This window comes from Brachionichthys hirsutus, chromosome 2 (assembly GCF_040956055.1).
Source record: "Brachionichthys hirsutus isolate HB-005 chromosome 2, CSIRO-AGI_Bhir_v1, whole genome shotgun sequence".
NCBI classification, from domain to species: Eukaryota; Metazoa; Chordata; class Actinopteri; order Lophiiformes; family Brachionichthyidae; genus Brachionichthys; species Brachionichthys hirsutus.
In genome coordinates, this window is record NC_090898.1 from 4,188,839 (window position 1) to 4,205,825 (window position 16,987).

Below are 16,987 nucleotides of genomic sequence, written 5' to 3' on the forward strand. Positions count from 1 at the left end.
TCTTCCTTGTGTTTTCAAAAAAAGAAGCGCTTACGGTAGTTTACGTCAAGATGAGCAAAAGCAAAGATTCATCTGGATTCTTTAAACAAGTCTAGTTGATTCTTCGCTTTCGCTCTTCGTGACTGGGAACCTACTGTCACATCCAGGAAATCATGCTAGGTTATGTTTGGTTTTTTGCCTGCTGTCTATGTGTTTCTCCCACTTCCTGTTTTATTTTGGCACTCATCCCTCATCTCTCCTTTCAGACCTTGACTTCCTCCCTTTGTGTGATTGCTCCCATTTTTTGGTTGTTGGTTTATAAAGTCCTAATAAACCTTGAGGTGAAATACGTTTTGAGGCGGGCCACTATCCACCTGTAACGCTACAAGGTGTTTGTACAGCTCAACCCGAGGATGCTTCAAATGTCTGCAAAACTCAGAGCCAAACCCAAATTGCTCTGATGGAGAAGTGTGGTTGGGTGAGAGCCCAAGGTACAAGGTTCACGCTTCAGTTTCCATCGCCACTGGACATTATTCTGTGTAGACACACTTTTAATAATGCTGAGTAACAAAGTGTAGCAAGTGATATAATGTGGAAAGAATCCGGAAAATTACAACAGGAGACAAGGCAATAAGCACTGATAAATGCTAATCGTGGAAGCCTCCATCTAATGCCACTTTAGTGTGCATGCAAACATTGTTGTGTTTGGGGAAATGAAGAAGTGATATCATTGGGGATCGTGCAATCACTGTTAGTGTATATATTTAGTTTTATGTTGAATGAATGTGTGTCTGTTTTTGGTGACTGTTCGTTGTGCGCCTTGAGCTGGGACCTGAGTGCTGTTTTTCTTTCGTGCATGAGAGTGTCTGAATGACAATAAACATTTCTTGATTCTTGATTATTTGATTGTGTTACGGTTAATCAGGCGGAGACGGATTCACGTCCGTTTCGATAAAGGGTCAAGCGATGTGTGGATTTCCTTGCACCGCTTAGATTTCTTTGGCCAAGTCCTCGATTATTCTCTTCATCTAGAGGAGAAAATAAAACAAGACAAAAGGGAAGGAGGGGGAAGAGATTGCGTTGAATCCAACCTGTCTTCATCAGTGAAATTACTGTAGAGATGATCTGTCACAGCAGCTCAAGCCATAAACGTATTGTTAGGCTGCGACCTCTGGCAGCTGCCGACATTAGGACAGGAGCTACGGAGGAAGCAATATGTGTACCGGTAGGCATTATAAAGAGCAGCCATGCCTTTCCATGGAGCCTGACAAATGGGTTGAATATAATCAGTCTGAAAGCTGCACGTTAATTCAGTGTGCAATTTATGTTGACTTACCACAAAGAGATAACCTAAAGTAATCGATCAATAATTTTCATTTTGTCTTCTTATCTTTAACAATAATGGTACATTTTTATTTGGTTCAGACAAAAGTAATTATTTTAACGCAAACAATTCTGTCAATTTTCGGGAGTCACTGACGTGAGGTGCAGGACGCCTGGTGCTGGTGCTGGTGTCCCTGAGGATCCGATGGCTGCTCAGAGTGATGCGTTACTGAATGGCTCCACGCTGCATGAGCTGATGCGTGCATGGTAGCTTCTGCTGTATGAATGTGTGTGTGTGTGTGTGTGTGTGAACGAGCGAATGCTGCCATGAAATGAAAAGCGCTTTGAATGGTCAGAGGAGAAAGCTTCTAAAAGTTCTGTCCAGTTTGGGGGGACAGTCTTCTGCTGTTTTTTTGGGGGGAAACTTTGGCCAAGGCAGTTTTTTTACCCTCGCTGAAGCGGAAGCGAGGGTATTGCAATTGGGTGCGTTTGTCTGTCTGTTTGTCTGTTTGTTTGTCTGTCCGAGCGCATAACTCAAAAACTAGTAACCTAATCGACTTGAATTTTTTACACAAGCAAGGTTCTGTCAGTGGCTCGCTCGTCCCCGAGAATGGCGGCAATCCGGATCTGGATCCAGATTCTATAATTATTTTTACATCTGGAATTGTGCCTGTGCTGTAAAGTGTCACTTTAAGAGGGAGGGACACAAATGGCATGATGGGAAAAAGAGGGAGGGACACGAATAGCATGATGGGAAAAAGAGTCCAGAAGGAGTGTTGTAGTACGTTCCGGAGCAGCAAGCTAGAGCAGGTTTGGCTCCTCTATCATTTGAATTCATCAAGAGTCATTTTGCCTCCTCCGTCCTGCATAATCCGAATAAAGGCAAACTAAGACAACAATCTCGTTAACAAAGTTCACGTGGAGGAGACCCAGAATCCAGCTTCCCGTGTGATTGTTAGATTACAAGCGCGAGCGCTGGTGTGTGTGCAAACGCATGTGTTAGGCGTCATGCGGTTATTACCTCTGGCCACGTGATGAGTCCAACAAGCTTCCCCTTGTCTGCCACAAACAGCGCCTGGGTTCCCGCCACACTCAGGATGCTGTGGACCTGAGAGAACACGGAGAAGACGGAGTGGGAGGATTCAGGAGGAGGAGGATGAGCTCCTTCGCTTTGAGATTTAGACACGCGTCATCAAAGTTACAATACCTGATATTTTTTGGCCAAAATTAAATTGCCAATAATGATATACAGTACCATCCCCATTTCAATTGATAAGGCAAACTTTATGGCAAATAGTTTATCTGTATCCATTTGCTTGTTTCCAATACTTTTTGATTTTTTCTGTGTTCTTATTTTCTCTCATCTCCGGAGGGAAACGTGCAGCGGAGGCTCTTCTTCTAAATGCTCCACTACATTTTTACACGCTGGTAGCGGAGCTCCTGCCTGATGTGGAGCAGTTTGTGTATGACTGAGTATCACAGTATTCTAATCTAGACCATAATAGCAGATCAAAATATTACATGTATGTCCATCATTCATTCAAGATGTTCACATGGATGTGTTTCTGCACCATCTTTTCTACATCTCAAATGATAAACTCGCCTCGCTGCCTCCGCCCCTTTACTGATGTAAGCAATCGTCTCGTCTTCATTTCTGAAAGGAGACCCTAAGTAGTACCCAAAGCACTGGTGTTTTCAGTGAAGCTATATTACTGGAATTTCCTGAAAGTATCTTACCTCCAGAATGGTGCTGTGAGGTGACAACAGAACAGAGGATGGGTAAATGGGGCAGACCTCACCCATACGTTTATCCAGAGCCTACACAGCAAAGAAAGGTTCATATTTACATGCGTTGTCTGCTAGATGGATGGCTGATGTGCAGCAGGGTTCTTTTTTTTTTTTTAGAACTGTGATTCTCAGCTGTTTTTGTTTTGTTTGTTTGCCTGAGAATAACTCGATTGTATGTCCGGCAGCCTTGGCTGTAGCTATAATCCCATAAATGTGTCATTTTTGATAAGCTCTATTATAATTCATTAGTGCTATCCTGCTAGCTAATGCTTTAAAATGAATTTGATCTGTCATGCATTCCGCTTCTACATAAAGCAGACCCTACATCCAGCTCTCCTCCTCTTTCTGCAGCGGTTTTGTGCTCATTATCAGACGTTTCCCTCCCCCTGCTTTCTCCTGCAGCTTTCTGTGGCTCTTCCCACCATTTACCTCTGTCTTACTGCGGCACAAGTACATCAGCAGATCCGATCGGAGAACGGCCCCCAGCAAAATCTGGGAATCTTTAACAGAAGAGAAGAAAAGAAATCAATATTCTGATTGGTGCAGTTTCGAGTGTGTGCAGCTTCTCCAGTGGGCTGTGAGCATTAAATCAGCCATGTGATTGCAGCTGCAATGTTCAGCTGGTTTGATGAATATGTTCTCACAATTATTAACTCCTTATCAAGGGGCTCTCACACTGCAGAGTTGCTGCAGCTTGCAATCATTTCCCTCATCATTTGAAGGTTTTCTGTAAAGAGGGCCAATGTGGCACCGTAATTGTGTCTGACAGGCACAGATCAAGCTTATTCTTAAGAATCCTGCTATTCCATATTTTTTAAATATATTTGGATAATTGGCTGACAGAAACATGTGAACATATGAAAAACAATCTGGAATAAAATTGCTATAAATCTCTTTTGCCGGCCCACCGTGTGAGTCCACCACAGGGATTTGAGTTCTGATACAGGTGTTGACCGCGTGCTGAACCTCCACCGGCCCAGCTGCTTTCTGAAGCTGGACTGGTTTCACTCCCAAAAGTGGTCCAACTGATATAGAGCCAAGCCTGTGAAAGAGATGGGCTGCGTAATACGTGGAGAACCGGAGCGGTGATTAAACAGAATCACAAATCCCAACTTATTTAGCTTCATAATAAAGGGAGTGATTCAGCAAAAAAAAGGCCACGAGTTCCTTTTGAAGCTATTTTTGGCTTGTAAGGATTCACCCAATGAATGGATGTTGGGACTCTCTATAAAACATTCATAAAATAAAATCGGATCTTTTTTGACACTCATTTTAATTGAAAACTAAAGTTGTGTCTGATCAGCAGCATCGATTCTATAACACATAGCCTTACTCTGACAGGTCTCAATAAAGTTTGGACAGGAGCGACCAAAGACTGGGGAACTTGAGCGATGGCAAGCAAGAGCCCAACGGTCCCACATTCGGATTCTAGATTGAGATTTTTAAAAAATGCAAATATAGATTATGTATTCCTATTTGATGAAATCCGTATCTGGACAAATCTATCTGAGGCAAGCAAATCTTTATGGGCCAGATGAATATAGATTTCATTTCATTTCGGTCCCAGAGCGTTCGAACCTGTGCCGTCAACCACTGACCTCGGGGGGGCATACATGTTTCGACTTACGATGGGCAGGCCTTCATGAGAGAGGGAAGGTGAGGGAGTCTCTTGCTGATGGAGAGCGCGTCATAGAACGATGGCCGGTGTCCAGAGCGAGCCACGGCGTTAGCCAGCAGAGTGGCGAGGAGGATGGGAACAACATGGCTGAACTGACCAGTCAACTCTACAGCCAGGAGAGCTGGGGACACGGAGTGTGTCATCGCCCCCGAGAAGGCTGCTGCGCCTAGCACATCAGGAAACAGGTAATAACAGGTATTTATGGTGCCCACGTGTTTTTGATCTTCAGTAGTTTATCAGTCTTTTATTGGAAATTCTGTATATCATTTTATTGTTATTAATTATTATTATTTATAATTTGAAGATAAACAGTGCATGTCTTAAACCCAAGTTCAATTAAATGCATTTAATGTAAAAAAAAAATGTGGATCAGATTCTGCACTACTTTTTTCAAATTGCATTCAATGTAATTACAATTCATAGGGTATGTTTCATGATATGGAACAGCGCATTTGTATTGATCTTCCATTGGTTTATACGATGATCAAAGTTAGCATTTAACATTTGACGGGGTTTGTTCTGCTCAGGTGAGATGGTGCAGGTGCGCAGGGTAAGAGATGGAGGTATTCTAATAATAATATAATCATGTAACTGTTATAATGTAAAGTGTGACTGGGAAGCAGCTCATAAAATTGATTGCACCTTCATACATCACTTCAGCACAAATGAGTCATTGATCATGTTTTCCAACCAGCAAGTGCGTAGCCCCCGGGATTTATAGACGACCACCGCTGGCCTGAGGTCCCTCCCGTGGACATGTGTGCTACTCCGTCTCCGAGCAAACGACCCAAAGCTGCACCTAGAAAATAGAAATTCCTATTTAAGTGTACCTCAGGGTTTTTCTATTATGCTGGTAGACAATGCAGAAGACAGCTTCCTCATATTGGCGTGCCCTTCAGGCATTCTGCAAAAAAAAAAAAAACACTTTATTATCTTATGCTTGTTCCCTTCACTCACCGTAGACAAACATCTGCATGAAGTATCCAGCCGGCAGAGGCAGGGTGCAGACGAGGATGAACATCCACATCTCGGAAACAACCAACAGAAGCACAGATTAACGCACCGGGACAGCGCTTAGCTCTGAACACGCTGAATTTGCATTTAGTATTTGTAGGAAGATGTGTTGCAACGAGAGATTCTCACTGAGCAGATGCTGTGAGAAGGATTATCTCACGGGCGTTCAGGCACTAGACACTTCACAGTGGATCCAAAAAGTTTAATCCAAGAAGAAATGCTGCTGCAATTTTCCATCGCCGTGTAAATGAGAATAGCCAACATGCGGCTGACGGTTCCGGATTGGTGCTGAGCTTTCTAACTATCTGCCCTTCAACCTGCAGCGCTGCAATGCGTGAGCGTGGGATGAGTCAGACAGAAGTGTTTAACAGTCTGCAGCACGTGGAGGTCAGCTAGCCGAGGGCCACAGTGGACTTAGAAACAAGAATGAGCTCTGAATCTCATTACTGGCGCTGATCAGTGCTGATACAGAGACTCCTAAATTGTCGTGTTTTTTTATTATTTATTTTTTATTATTATTTATTATTTGCACCTTCATGAGCAGAAAGACAACCAGAGAAAAGTAGACAGGACTCCCCGGTGAACTCCATTCCAGTAGTGACTGAACAGAGGCATTGTGGGATGGAGGACTCCACTGGCTGCTGTCCAATAAGGAGCTGAGGAGCTGCTTCACAGTGAGCTGTCACAGAGAATTTATGATTCAGAGTATAATTACAGACCAATAGATGTCAGTCATTTTGTTCCTAATCCGTCCTTGTATTTCTTTCGATGGTGATACGACGCCCCGCATCTCGAGGTCTTTTATCTTTGTCTTTGTCCTTTCACAGCAAACAGGCCGAGCATTACGAGTGAGAATGTGGCCAATCACAGCTAACACAGCTAATTCATGATTTGACAAGGGGGGGGGGGGGATTACTTTTTCGCATGGTGCCAGGTAGTTTTGGAATGCTATTTTTCAACTTAATATATGAAATCACCATTTATAATTGCCATTTTGTATTTACTCCGGCTTTTGTGGGTAATATGCAAATTTATTTGATGAATTGAAACATTTGAGTTCAACAAATAAACAAAAAAAATGTTACTTACTTCCTATACAACCCCTAGCAAATAAAAGCATGAATATAATCTCACTCACCTCAACCGGTTCCTCATTGTTCTACAATACAATAATCAGTTACTTGATTAGTTACTATATTTTACTATTTTAGATCATACAATTATGTCTGTGTGCCCCCACAGACGGGCGACCAACACACCCCACAGATCCCACAGACGGGCGACCAACACACCCACGCCCACACACACAACACTCAACAGCACACACCCTGACACTAAACAACACACATACAGACACACACAAACACATACGATTTATTGGTGAACTCTTCAATGTTCAAATATTGGCAGCCAAAGTCATTCACAAATGTGCTTGTGAACTACTCAATAATTGTGATGAGGTGTCTTTAGAGTGTCTCTGCAAGCTGCTCTCAGTGACTGCAGAAACCCTGCACATTGACAGTGACAAACTGCAAATTGATCATTACTTCGACTCAATCAACAATATCATCACAGAGAGGAAAACCTCAAACAGAATCCGGTTCATGCTGGAAGATACATTGGACCTTAAAAAGCGTATCTGTCCTAAAACTATTGAACCGATCTGCAAACAAGCAGAAAAGGAAAAGAAGAGATCCCCTCTCTTCAACAAAGGCACCCAAGGGCCCCACAAGCCAGAAGTTAAGAATCGGAGGACCAAAACTCTTCTTTCACCATCAGAGAAGGTAGAAAAGAAGTCAAAGGCCACGATTGAAAACGAGCTCAGTGACATCAAAAACAAATACAAAAAAGTCATGCTGGCCATGGATGAGCTGCAGATTAAGCACAGGCAGCTGCTGGAGGCTTCTGAGCAGGCGGAGAAGGTCAGCAGCTCGCAGCTCGCCAAGCAGGAGGAGCATTTCAAAGAGATCCTCGCCAACAAGGAGAAGGATCATTACAAAGAGATGCTCACCAAGCAGGAGGAGCTAGCTCAAAGGCGCGAGGAGGCGCAAAGAAATGAGGAGGAGCTAGCTCAAAGGCGCGAGGAGGCGCAAAGAAATGAGGAGGAGCTAGCTCAAATGCGCGAGGAGGCGCAAAGAAATGAGGAGGAGCTAGCTCAAATGCGCGAGGAGGCGCAAAGAAATGAGGAGGAGCTAGCTCAAAGGCGCGAGGAGGCGCAAAGAAATGAGGAGGAGCTAGCTCAAAGGCGCGAGGAGGCGCAAAGAAATGAGGAGCTAGCTCAAATGCGCGAGGAGGCGCAAAGAAATGAGGAGTTCCTGAAACAGGATGACATCCAGTCACAGAAGAAAAAGAAAAAGACAAAGCGCTGGTGGGCTCGACCGTTCCAAAGCCGAAAGAAGAAATCAGCAAATTAGTGACTGAATTGTGACCAACTTGGACGAGAGGCACAAATCACTTCCAAGGAGTTTCTATAAATGGTGATGACTTCAGTCTGTCATCATTTGCAATAATCCGTACGGGGGATGGGTGGCAAGCATATGAGTCTCCAGGCCAGTCATCTTCATTTGGCTTGTCACGCCAGGAGTCTCTGCCCCAGCAGAAGAAAAAGAAAAGGGGGAGTCTGCCCCAGCCACTTCAGCAGACTCCCCCCAGTCACCAGAGAGGAACCCTGGTTCAGAGTTCCTTCCTGCCCCAGCCACTTCAGCAGACTCCCACCAGTCACCAGAGAGGAACCCTGGTTCAGGGTTCCTCTCTGGTGACAAGGGGGAGTCTGCCCCAGCCACTTCAGCAGACTCCCCCCAGTCACCAGGGAGGAACCCTGGTTCAGGGTTCCTTCCTGGTGACTGAATCTAATAAAATCGAATAAAAAATATTGATAATTTACTCTATTTTCTCCTTTCCTTAATAAGGTAGCTGATGGCTACAATGCAACTTACATACAGGTTAAAAAATATTTTTCCCCGTCAGTAGACACAAAGTTTTGAAACCTAGATGGTTAGAATAGTCTTTAAGGAACTGAAACTTCAAAGCAGTTGAAAGTTGTAATTTACCTCATTAGAGTTGTTCTGATTTTCTCCGTTAATGACTAGTTCAATACAAACACTGATGAAATATGTTTCAGTATTTTTTTCCCATTCATATATTGACATATATTCTACAAAAGTAATATTCCCCAGGAGTCTCAGCCTTGCGGCCTGATGAGACCGTTACAGGTATTTTCTCTGTATTGCAGCTGTTCTCCTATCTGGAGCTAGGTGGCAGTGTTGGCCAACATATTTTTGAGCACGAAATTCGGTACAGACATGCGTCATGTCAGGGCAAAAAATATATATATTATGGCCACGCCCCCAGACACACAGGAAGGCGGCCATATTGGATTGAAACTTCAAAACTCCTGACGGCAGATGGCCATATAATCCAAATAACGATTTGACTAAACTATGAGCTACTAATGCAGCTCAAATCTAAACACTCAGGACAAAAGCGACGTGCGTCGGCGGGTCAGCTCAACGGCCTGTCGGCCGGCGAGGGCCTACAACGCCGCTTGCGGCTTTAATTATTATTGTTGTTGTTGTTGTTATTTTGTTGTTGTAATGTGACGTTAAATCTACTTTCACCGTTGGACAACAACATGTTGTCTCTCCGTTACACACCTGTCAAACCTTACAACATCACACACACACACACACACATGCACGTACAAATTGTCTTCCTCCTAACGTATAAGTGGATTACTGCAAACCGGTTTGGCTCGGCGACGTGTTTTGAACAGTTTTCCGACATTCACGCTCTCGGAGGCAGGCGATGGCTTTGTTTGTTGTTTTTCTTTGACATTTATTCAATAAGAACAATAAAGAGCCGCTCGAGACTTTAAATTGTTTAAAGGTGTAATCTGTGGTGGACCAAAGCAACATTAGGGCTGCACTTCACAGCTGCAACACAACTAAATGTGAAATTATTGCTGATCTCGCTGCAAAGCTTTATTTAAACACGACTAAAATATGTGTAATTACAATCCGTTCAAAAACGAGTGCAGCTTTCCGCTTGTTATATGGCTACAATTATTCAAATCAATTATTTAGAATCATTCAGAAACATTATTGACTCTGCCTTTAACTCTTGTTTGCTCCTACCTTAGAGGCCATGTACTGACCCGCAGAATCGGGAAACGTCAGGCATGCCAGGATGAAGGCCACCATGCCAGAGTATAGACCCTTCCTGCACAGAAGTACTCATATAAATACAATATTTCATTGTCATATTGGTACTAGTTGCTTTTGTGATTGAAACATGCTATTAATTGTAATAAGTATTAATTGTCTCAGTGCGCTGCATGACCTCATCTGAATTAACAAAAGTACTTGAGTACTTCTACTTGAGCATCCTTTAAATGAGAAATCAAATATGTGTAGCACAAGATCTCCCACTCTGCTGCCAGCATCTTGATGAAGAAGCAGTTTGTTTTGGTGAAACACAGGATCCACCGATGGCAGACGAGAAAGCAGCAGCTCGCAGCTCCACTCAGAAGCCTGTTACCGCACAGAAAGACGATTCCAGTGAAGACAGGCAAGGCTTATTTTAAGACATATAAGAACAGACTGCAGGAAGTCGTTAGCCGTGATTGATGGAGAGGAAGAAGAGGCTAGGAAATCATTGGTACGATTAAAAACATCTCTGTATGATGATTAGAATAGGAGATGCAGCAAAACTCGTCGCCGGCGCTCATATCACACGTTGTTACCGACACGAGCAGCAACGTGAGCGTTCAAGATAAAAACAACAACAAATAGCCAGACTGGGGAGATGATGTCAAAAATAAACTTACCCCAGCAAAGCAAACAGCAGAATCTCTAGTGGGTGGAAAGGTAACGCTGTGGAGAAATTAGTGCTGAACAGGGCCTGAAGAGTCTCTGTGGACGGTCACACAGAAACTGGAGTCATCCCTTCAGTGTCTCTCATAAACCTTATGGCACTGGGACTTTATTGAAAGTCACGGCTGACATGTTTTCTGCCCTCCCTGTCGCTATCATATCATGTAAACATGTAAACAAGCATTGCATTAGAATAGAATAGAATAGAATAGCACTTTATTGTCATTACACACGGTGATGCAATGACATTAAACAGGCTATGCACAGTGTAAAAATCAAGTAAACCTTTAGAGTACCTTTAAAATAATTAGTTATTGTGTCAGCGCTTGTGATCTTATCATAAGAAAACAAACAGGAAACAATCAGGATCCCTTAACAGGTGCATTTCATGAAAGATAAATCATTGATAATTATTGTTCTTCGCATATGTGAGTTCAGTTTTCTATAATAAAATGCTTTATACTCACATACTATTAGTAGGCTCTCCAGTACATGGGAGATAATATTAAACAGTGTTTGAGTAATGCATTGGAGACCCTCAACTGACACAGAGTTCAAATTATGTATAAGGCTAGTAAAAACATGTTGCCAATGAATATACAAAAACTTTCCAAATAGAGATGGGAGATACCCAGTGAGGGAGGGGTCAATATAACTTTAATTAATATGTTTGAATTTTACTGCTTCACATTATTGATTTATAGTTACATAATGTGTTTTGGTTACTGAATTGCACGATGTAATGTTATGTTTGCATAATTCTGAGAGAGTAAGGGGTGGGATATAAGAAGTTTTTTTTACTTCCTCCCACTCCTTTTTTTATTTCCATGGTTACAAGTTCCAACAACAACCCAGCAATCATTAAATGTTCTTAATAGCAAAAGGCAACAGTGCTGTACTTGGTTGTCCTGTGTAGAAGGTTTCTTGAAATGTGGACAAAAACTATTTATCAGAATGAATTTATCAATACAAAAATGCTTAAATTAACATGATTTGTGCCCATATGCAAATTAAAACCGCCCTCCCACACTCACACCACATAGCCAAACGTATGTGGACAACAATGTTAAATGAACCATCCCCTTGTTAACCATCGGGGAGCGATGCTGATCGTCATTTTACCTCTGTCTCCACTGAACACATAGAACAAGTGGAACATCAGGGCCCCACAGGCAGCTGAGAAGAAACAGGGGCAGTAATGCCTCAGGGCAAAGTGCGAACACATCACCTCCACACTGAACACAACACCTGAAGGGCAGGTGGGGGGCAAGGGGGCAAACACAGACATGAAGGTGAGGAAGGAGAGAGAACAGCAGTAGATGTGAAGCAAACACGACATCGTTTGTGACTAAAAGGAAAATGTCAACATATGCGAGTGTCACATTTATATAGTTTATAATAATGCTAATAATAATAATAATAATAGTAATGTTGCAAAATGAAGAGTGAGATGAGAGATCAATGAATTATGGAGGAAGATGGTGAGAAACGGATGAACACAACAGAACAGAGGAGGAACAAGGTTGCATAAAATAATTCATTGTGAGGGAAGGATGGATAGAGATTCTGCAGATGATAGTGAATCATGGAGTCCTGATGCTTCTGCTTAACTCACCGCTGATGGGGGCTCCGAAGCAGCTGGCGACGCCCACTGCTGCAGCTGCAACCCGCATGTCTCCTGCAACTCTTTCCTACACAAGAGACGTGGTAAATAAAGCGACCTTTACAGTTACATTCATGCTGTTGCACACGCACTGCTAGAACATCACCAGAATAGTGAGTCATTTTAATAAAGACCTGCCTTTGTACATCTTAGAGGGCCTCATGCTTCACTGTACTGTTTACTTTTATTCCACCACCGTTTACAGGTTACGCTCACGCCCTTTCAGGCCACGTCTTCAAATTAGTCTAATATTGCTCTAAATATCAAATTAATTATTTAAATTGTATTTAAATAAACAATTTAAAAACATTCTTGGATTAGCTGGAAAAAAACACATTGTCATAAATCTGAGCCTGATTGTTCTGAGGAGTAATTAAAATCATTAGCACTACCCTAAAAAGACTAATGATGTAAAATATACATTAGGCATTAATGCAGCAGTAATATTAATCCAAAAGCATTATGCATGACAGTAAAATGATTTTTGGGGGGCATATTTATATGCATAATAAAAGCAGACCTTTTGCTTGCAGCCGAGTATTTTCACAGTGGAATACTGATACTTATAAAACATAAATCATTAAAGAACTAGTAATCTGACTAGCTAGCTGGTTAGAAAATGTGTGTAGAACACTCAATTACCATTAAGAACCTATTGAGCAGTTCTGCTTGAAAACGTTTTATGTAACCAAAAAGGTGGATGAAGTGGCTCAACTCTTCACTATGAATTAAGTTAGTGCCGTACCTTATCGTCGCCTTCTTTAATAAGACGGCACAAGTTGCTCAGGTACGCTCCAATCATGGTGGAGAGATGGACAAACGGCCCCTTTGGCACATGCAGAGCCATTTTGTATCATTCATAATGAAACAGAACAGTCAGCCTCCAGCAGAACATTATAAATGTGCATGTATTACTGCGATGTCTCACCACTTTGCCCAGGAAAACGGTACTGCCTGCTGCCAGTGTGCAGATAACACCCATGAACTTAGTAAACATGTTGGTGAGAGATAAGTAAAGCGGCATTTCTATACCGGCCAGCATGGTTCTCACCTCGGGTATCCCGGAGCCTGGGGAGAAATTGAACAACTCGTAAAGATGTTTCAAAAGACCTGGGTGTGCTCACATAATCAATAGCTTTATGAAGCACAGCATTCTAAATGAATGATTTTAGAATAGAGGGTAAAGTGAAGATGATGTCGGTATAAATACAGGCCGGGCACTACCGAATGCTTCATTAGGGAACTTCATTAGAAAAACAACATGCCAGATGTCAGAAAACATGTCAGATTTACATTCAGAGAGAGAGCAGCATCACCAAGAGGGTACGAAACAATGACACGCAGATAAGTTTAAGGGACGAGCTCATAAACACACCACCATAAAGCCGATTGGGGCAGGAGGGCAAGGGTGCTGGGGGGCAGAAGGGCTCATGGAGGTGAAGGCCCTCTCAGGCTCAGGATTTCTATATGAAGATATACTGTACTGCAGTTCAGATTGTACTTGATGTGTGAATAACATAGAAATGCAGTGGATGGCTTTGGATATAAACCGCTGTTTTACTTCACCCTGCAGGACAGCCTCGAGCAGTAATGTCGGAGTAAACGGGTTCAGATGAAAGAAATGCTGTTAAAATGTCTCTTTACCATCGATGTATCATCACACCCCATCAGGCTGTATCTTCAACAGCAGCGTAAATCAGCATTACGTCCTTCCGTTAGGATGTTTCAACAGATAGTTGACTTTTCATGCACTCGCTGAATCTGACAGATAACATCACGCTGACTTTTTTTTTTTCATTGCAATTTAATTTAAATAGGAAAGATAAATGTTTCTGAACGACATCAATTACAAATCAAGACAAAAGACAGATCTCGAGATCTTCACCTCATCTTTATCAAATCTGCTGGGCGCCTGCTTGATGACAACGAAGCTCACAGGCGCGAGAATATTACCGTCTTTGTCCAGCGCTTAGCCTGTTTTCATGCATAATAATGTCAGTATGGTCGTTTCTCTCCTTTGGAAAAATGGCCCATCAGTTTGTGCTTGAGTGGTGTAAAATAAGGCAATTTATGCAAACCTGACTGCTGCACATTCTAAGGAAGATCATTTCTGGTCGTATTTCTTACAGCTCTGAGTTCTTTATAACTGTAGCAATTATGGGATGCTCAAATTTATATATTTTTCCTCCAAACGGCATAAATGGGCTGACAGTTTAAAACACGACACACTTTACATTTCCACTTCAGACAGAAACGCTCCGTCTCCATCGGACACATGTCGTTGAACATTCAAATGCTGCAATAAAAGTAACAAACAACAAGCCCATAGATTATTGCACCACAACACTGAGCTCGCCTGTTAAGTTAATATAACAATTATAAGCAGTCACACATTCCTCAGCTAAAACAGCAACAACAACATTAACATTCAATTTGAGCCACCTTCCTGTTCATGTCATGTGAGTGCAATCTTTCAGCATTAAATGTCAGCTCTCGAGGTAAATGTTAGTTATTAGTTGAATAATTCAGTCGGAGTTCAGACAGGGAAAGGGAGGTGACAGCAATTATTATGAAAGAAATTAGCATTTTGCCTTAAACCAATCTAAACATGTATTAAAATGATTGCTGTACTTTCTGACTGTTGTTGGACAGACCTGTGGAGAAGGGACAGATGTTGTGGGAGAAGGACGATGCAACCGCACAGAGGCATGCTGGGTAAAGGGTCCAACAGAAGAACTGCAGCAGGCTGTTGCCCTCCAGCTTCATATAAAGCCACTGGTGAGCTGCAGCAGGAGAGGGAACAGTTACACTGTGTGCGTGTGTGTGTGTGTGTGTGTGTGTGTGCATACCTCGCTGCAGTTTTGTCACGCTGAGGTCTATCAGGAAGCTGAGGATGGCAGTCAGCATTCCCAGAACAGCGTATCCATACCACTCCATGCCACACACTGCTTCCATCCAAGACCTCAGCTTCAACAGGAACGCTGCAGACAGAGCACATGCAGGTTCACGTGCCACAACAGAGCCAGAGCTCCAGCAAAGACGACTACAATAGACACAGAAATCTATTCACAGAGTCCCAAAGAGAAGAGCAATAGGGAATTCAGAGTAATCATTCATCCGTGTTTCTGGAATCCTATATGAGAAGGAGCCGGAGTCCGAGGTTACAGACCAAATAGAGGACCAGAGGGGTCCTCAGCTTCTGGCAGACATGGTGACCAGTGCCCACGGTGCGCTTCATTAAACGAAGCCTTACCGAGTATCAAACTCATAACCCTGGAACCATAATTTAAGGTAACTGGATCATAAGCAAATATTGAAATGCAATAAATGGATTCCGTTTATTTTTCAGCTTTGATATCCTCATAGGTACCGACCTATGGGTACCCCCCCCTCCAAAAAAAATATATATATATACAGAACTTGTTTTCCAGCCTCACATGAAGGCTCATTGGAGGCTGAGGCTATGCAAAGCCCCAGGCGTGGTCTCTCAGGTTTTATGGGGTGGAAAAGAATTAGAAGCATTGTGTTCATATTAAATAGTAGTAGAACACAGGAAAGGAAAACCTTCATAAGGAACGGTCCAGCACTGTCTCCCGTTGACACCAAACGGAGACGATGCTGGCACCATTCGTGATTAAATCCTCATGAACTCAACAATCATCGATAACTTCTTGATATCGGATGCATGACTGGTTTCAACGTATCGATCAGCATTAACCACATTCTGAGGATTTCTCTCTTCAGTCTGACCTTTGACATTTGCACGAGTCTGTCGGCATGGTTTGAGCGGATCAATGAGCAGGCTGGTATTATGGGATGTCTCTGATTGATTTTCCTCCTCAAGGTTGCCGTTCCGTCTGATGGTTTCCCTCCCAGGAGCCTCGTCCAGTCTCTTCATTTCGTCTTTGAGAGTTTTGTGATTTAAAACAGTCACAATCAAAGACTTAATGACGATAATGAGATTATACCTTATCGCTATAGCTACTGCAAAAACACAAACAGAAGCAGGTAAACTCACCCTGTAGCTGCGACCTGTACGGAGATTGCGTGCTGTGCTTCAGCGACACGATTGACCTCTGTTGAGACTTTTATTGTAGAAGGAATGGTCCAGTCATGCTTGGATAGGTAGCTAATATTAACTCCATGGGGGGGGGGGGGGGGGCATTGAAGTGCCCTTCATGTCTTGATTGTGTGATACTGTGTGAGAGACTTTTTTTAATTTGACTTCTGGCAGTTGCAACTCCAGATAATAGTTATTCTTGCATAATCTCATGACTGCAAACGTGGCTCATAACAGCTGCTAATACATTTGCTTGACAAATATATTATCAGTACAAGACATTCTATCATGATCAAGAAGATGCTTTGATGCGTCATAATATTTTAGATCTTTCAGGATATTTTTGCAGAAAGGAGAAACAAAGTGGAAAAGATAAGCGAGGATAAATAATTCCCATTAGAACAGACGATGTCAGTCTGTGGCGTGACAGCGTTTGACTCGTCTTGCTGCAGCTGCAAATATTCAATTACCGGAACATGTCATTTATCACACAGAGGATGCGTTTACAAGCACACACACACTCCAAAGTTACTTTCTGAGTGTGAAGACAACATTTTGATATTTCAGGGTCACCTTTATACAAAATTACAGATTTGTAGAATAATTGAACA

At 42.6% G+C, this 16,987-nt stretch overlaps 1 protein-coding gene across 1 annotated transcript; it reads right to left on the bottom strand.

The window, feature by feature from the left end:
- Positions 1 to 968: 968 nt before the first annotated feature.
- On the bottom strand, positions 969 to 16,214 carry clcnk (chloride channel K). The gene is made up of 19 exons (XM_068751781.1): positions 16,049 to 16,214; positions 15,166 to 15,318; positions 14,971 to 15,099; positions 13,245 to 13,384; positions 13,062 to 13,142; positions 12,269 to 12,344; positions 11,776 to 11,901; positions 10,608 to 10,692; positions 10,210 to 10,311; positions 9,916 to 10,000; positions 6,315 to 6,461; positions 5,726 to 5,795; positions 5,460 to 5,567; positions 4,718 to 4,934; positions 3,999 to 4,132; positions 3,520 to 3,590; positions 3,040 to 3,120; positions 2,324 to 2,410; positions 969 to 1,007 (listed from the first exon to the last, which is right to left on the bottom strand). The coding sequence occupies exons 1-19, from the start codon at positions 16,212 to 16,214 to the stop codon at positions 969 to 971; spliced, it is 2,097 nt and encodes a 698-aa protein (XP_068607882.1).
- Positions 16,215 to 16,987: the final 773 nt, after the last annotated feature.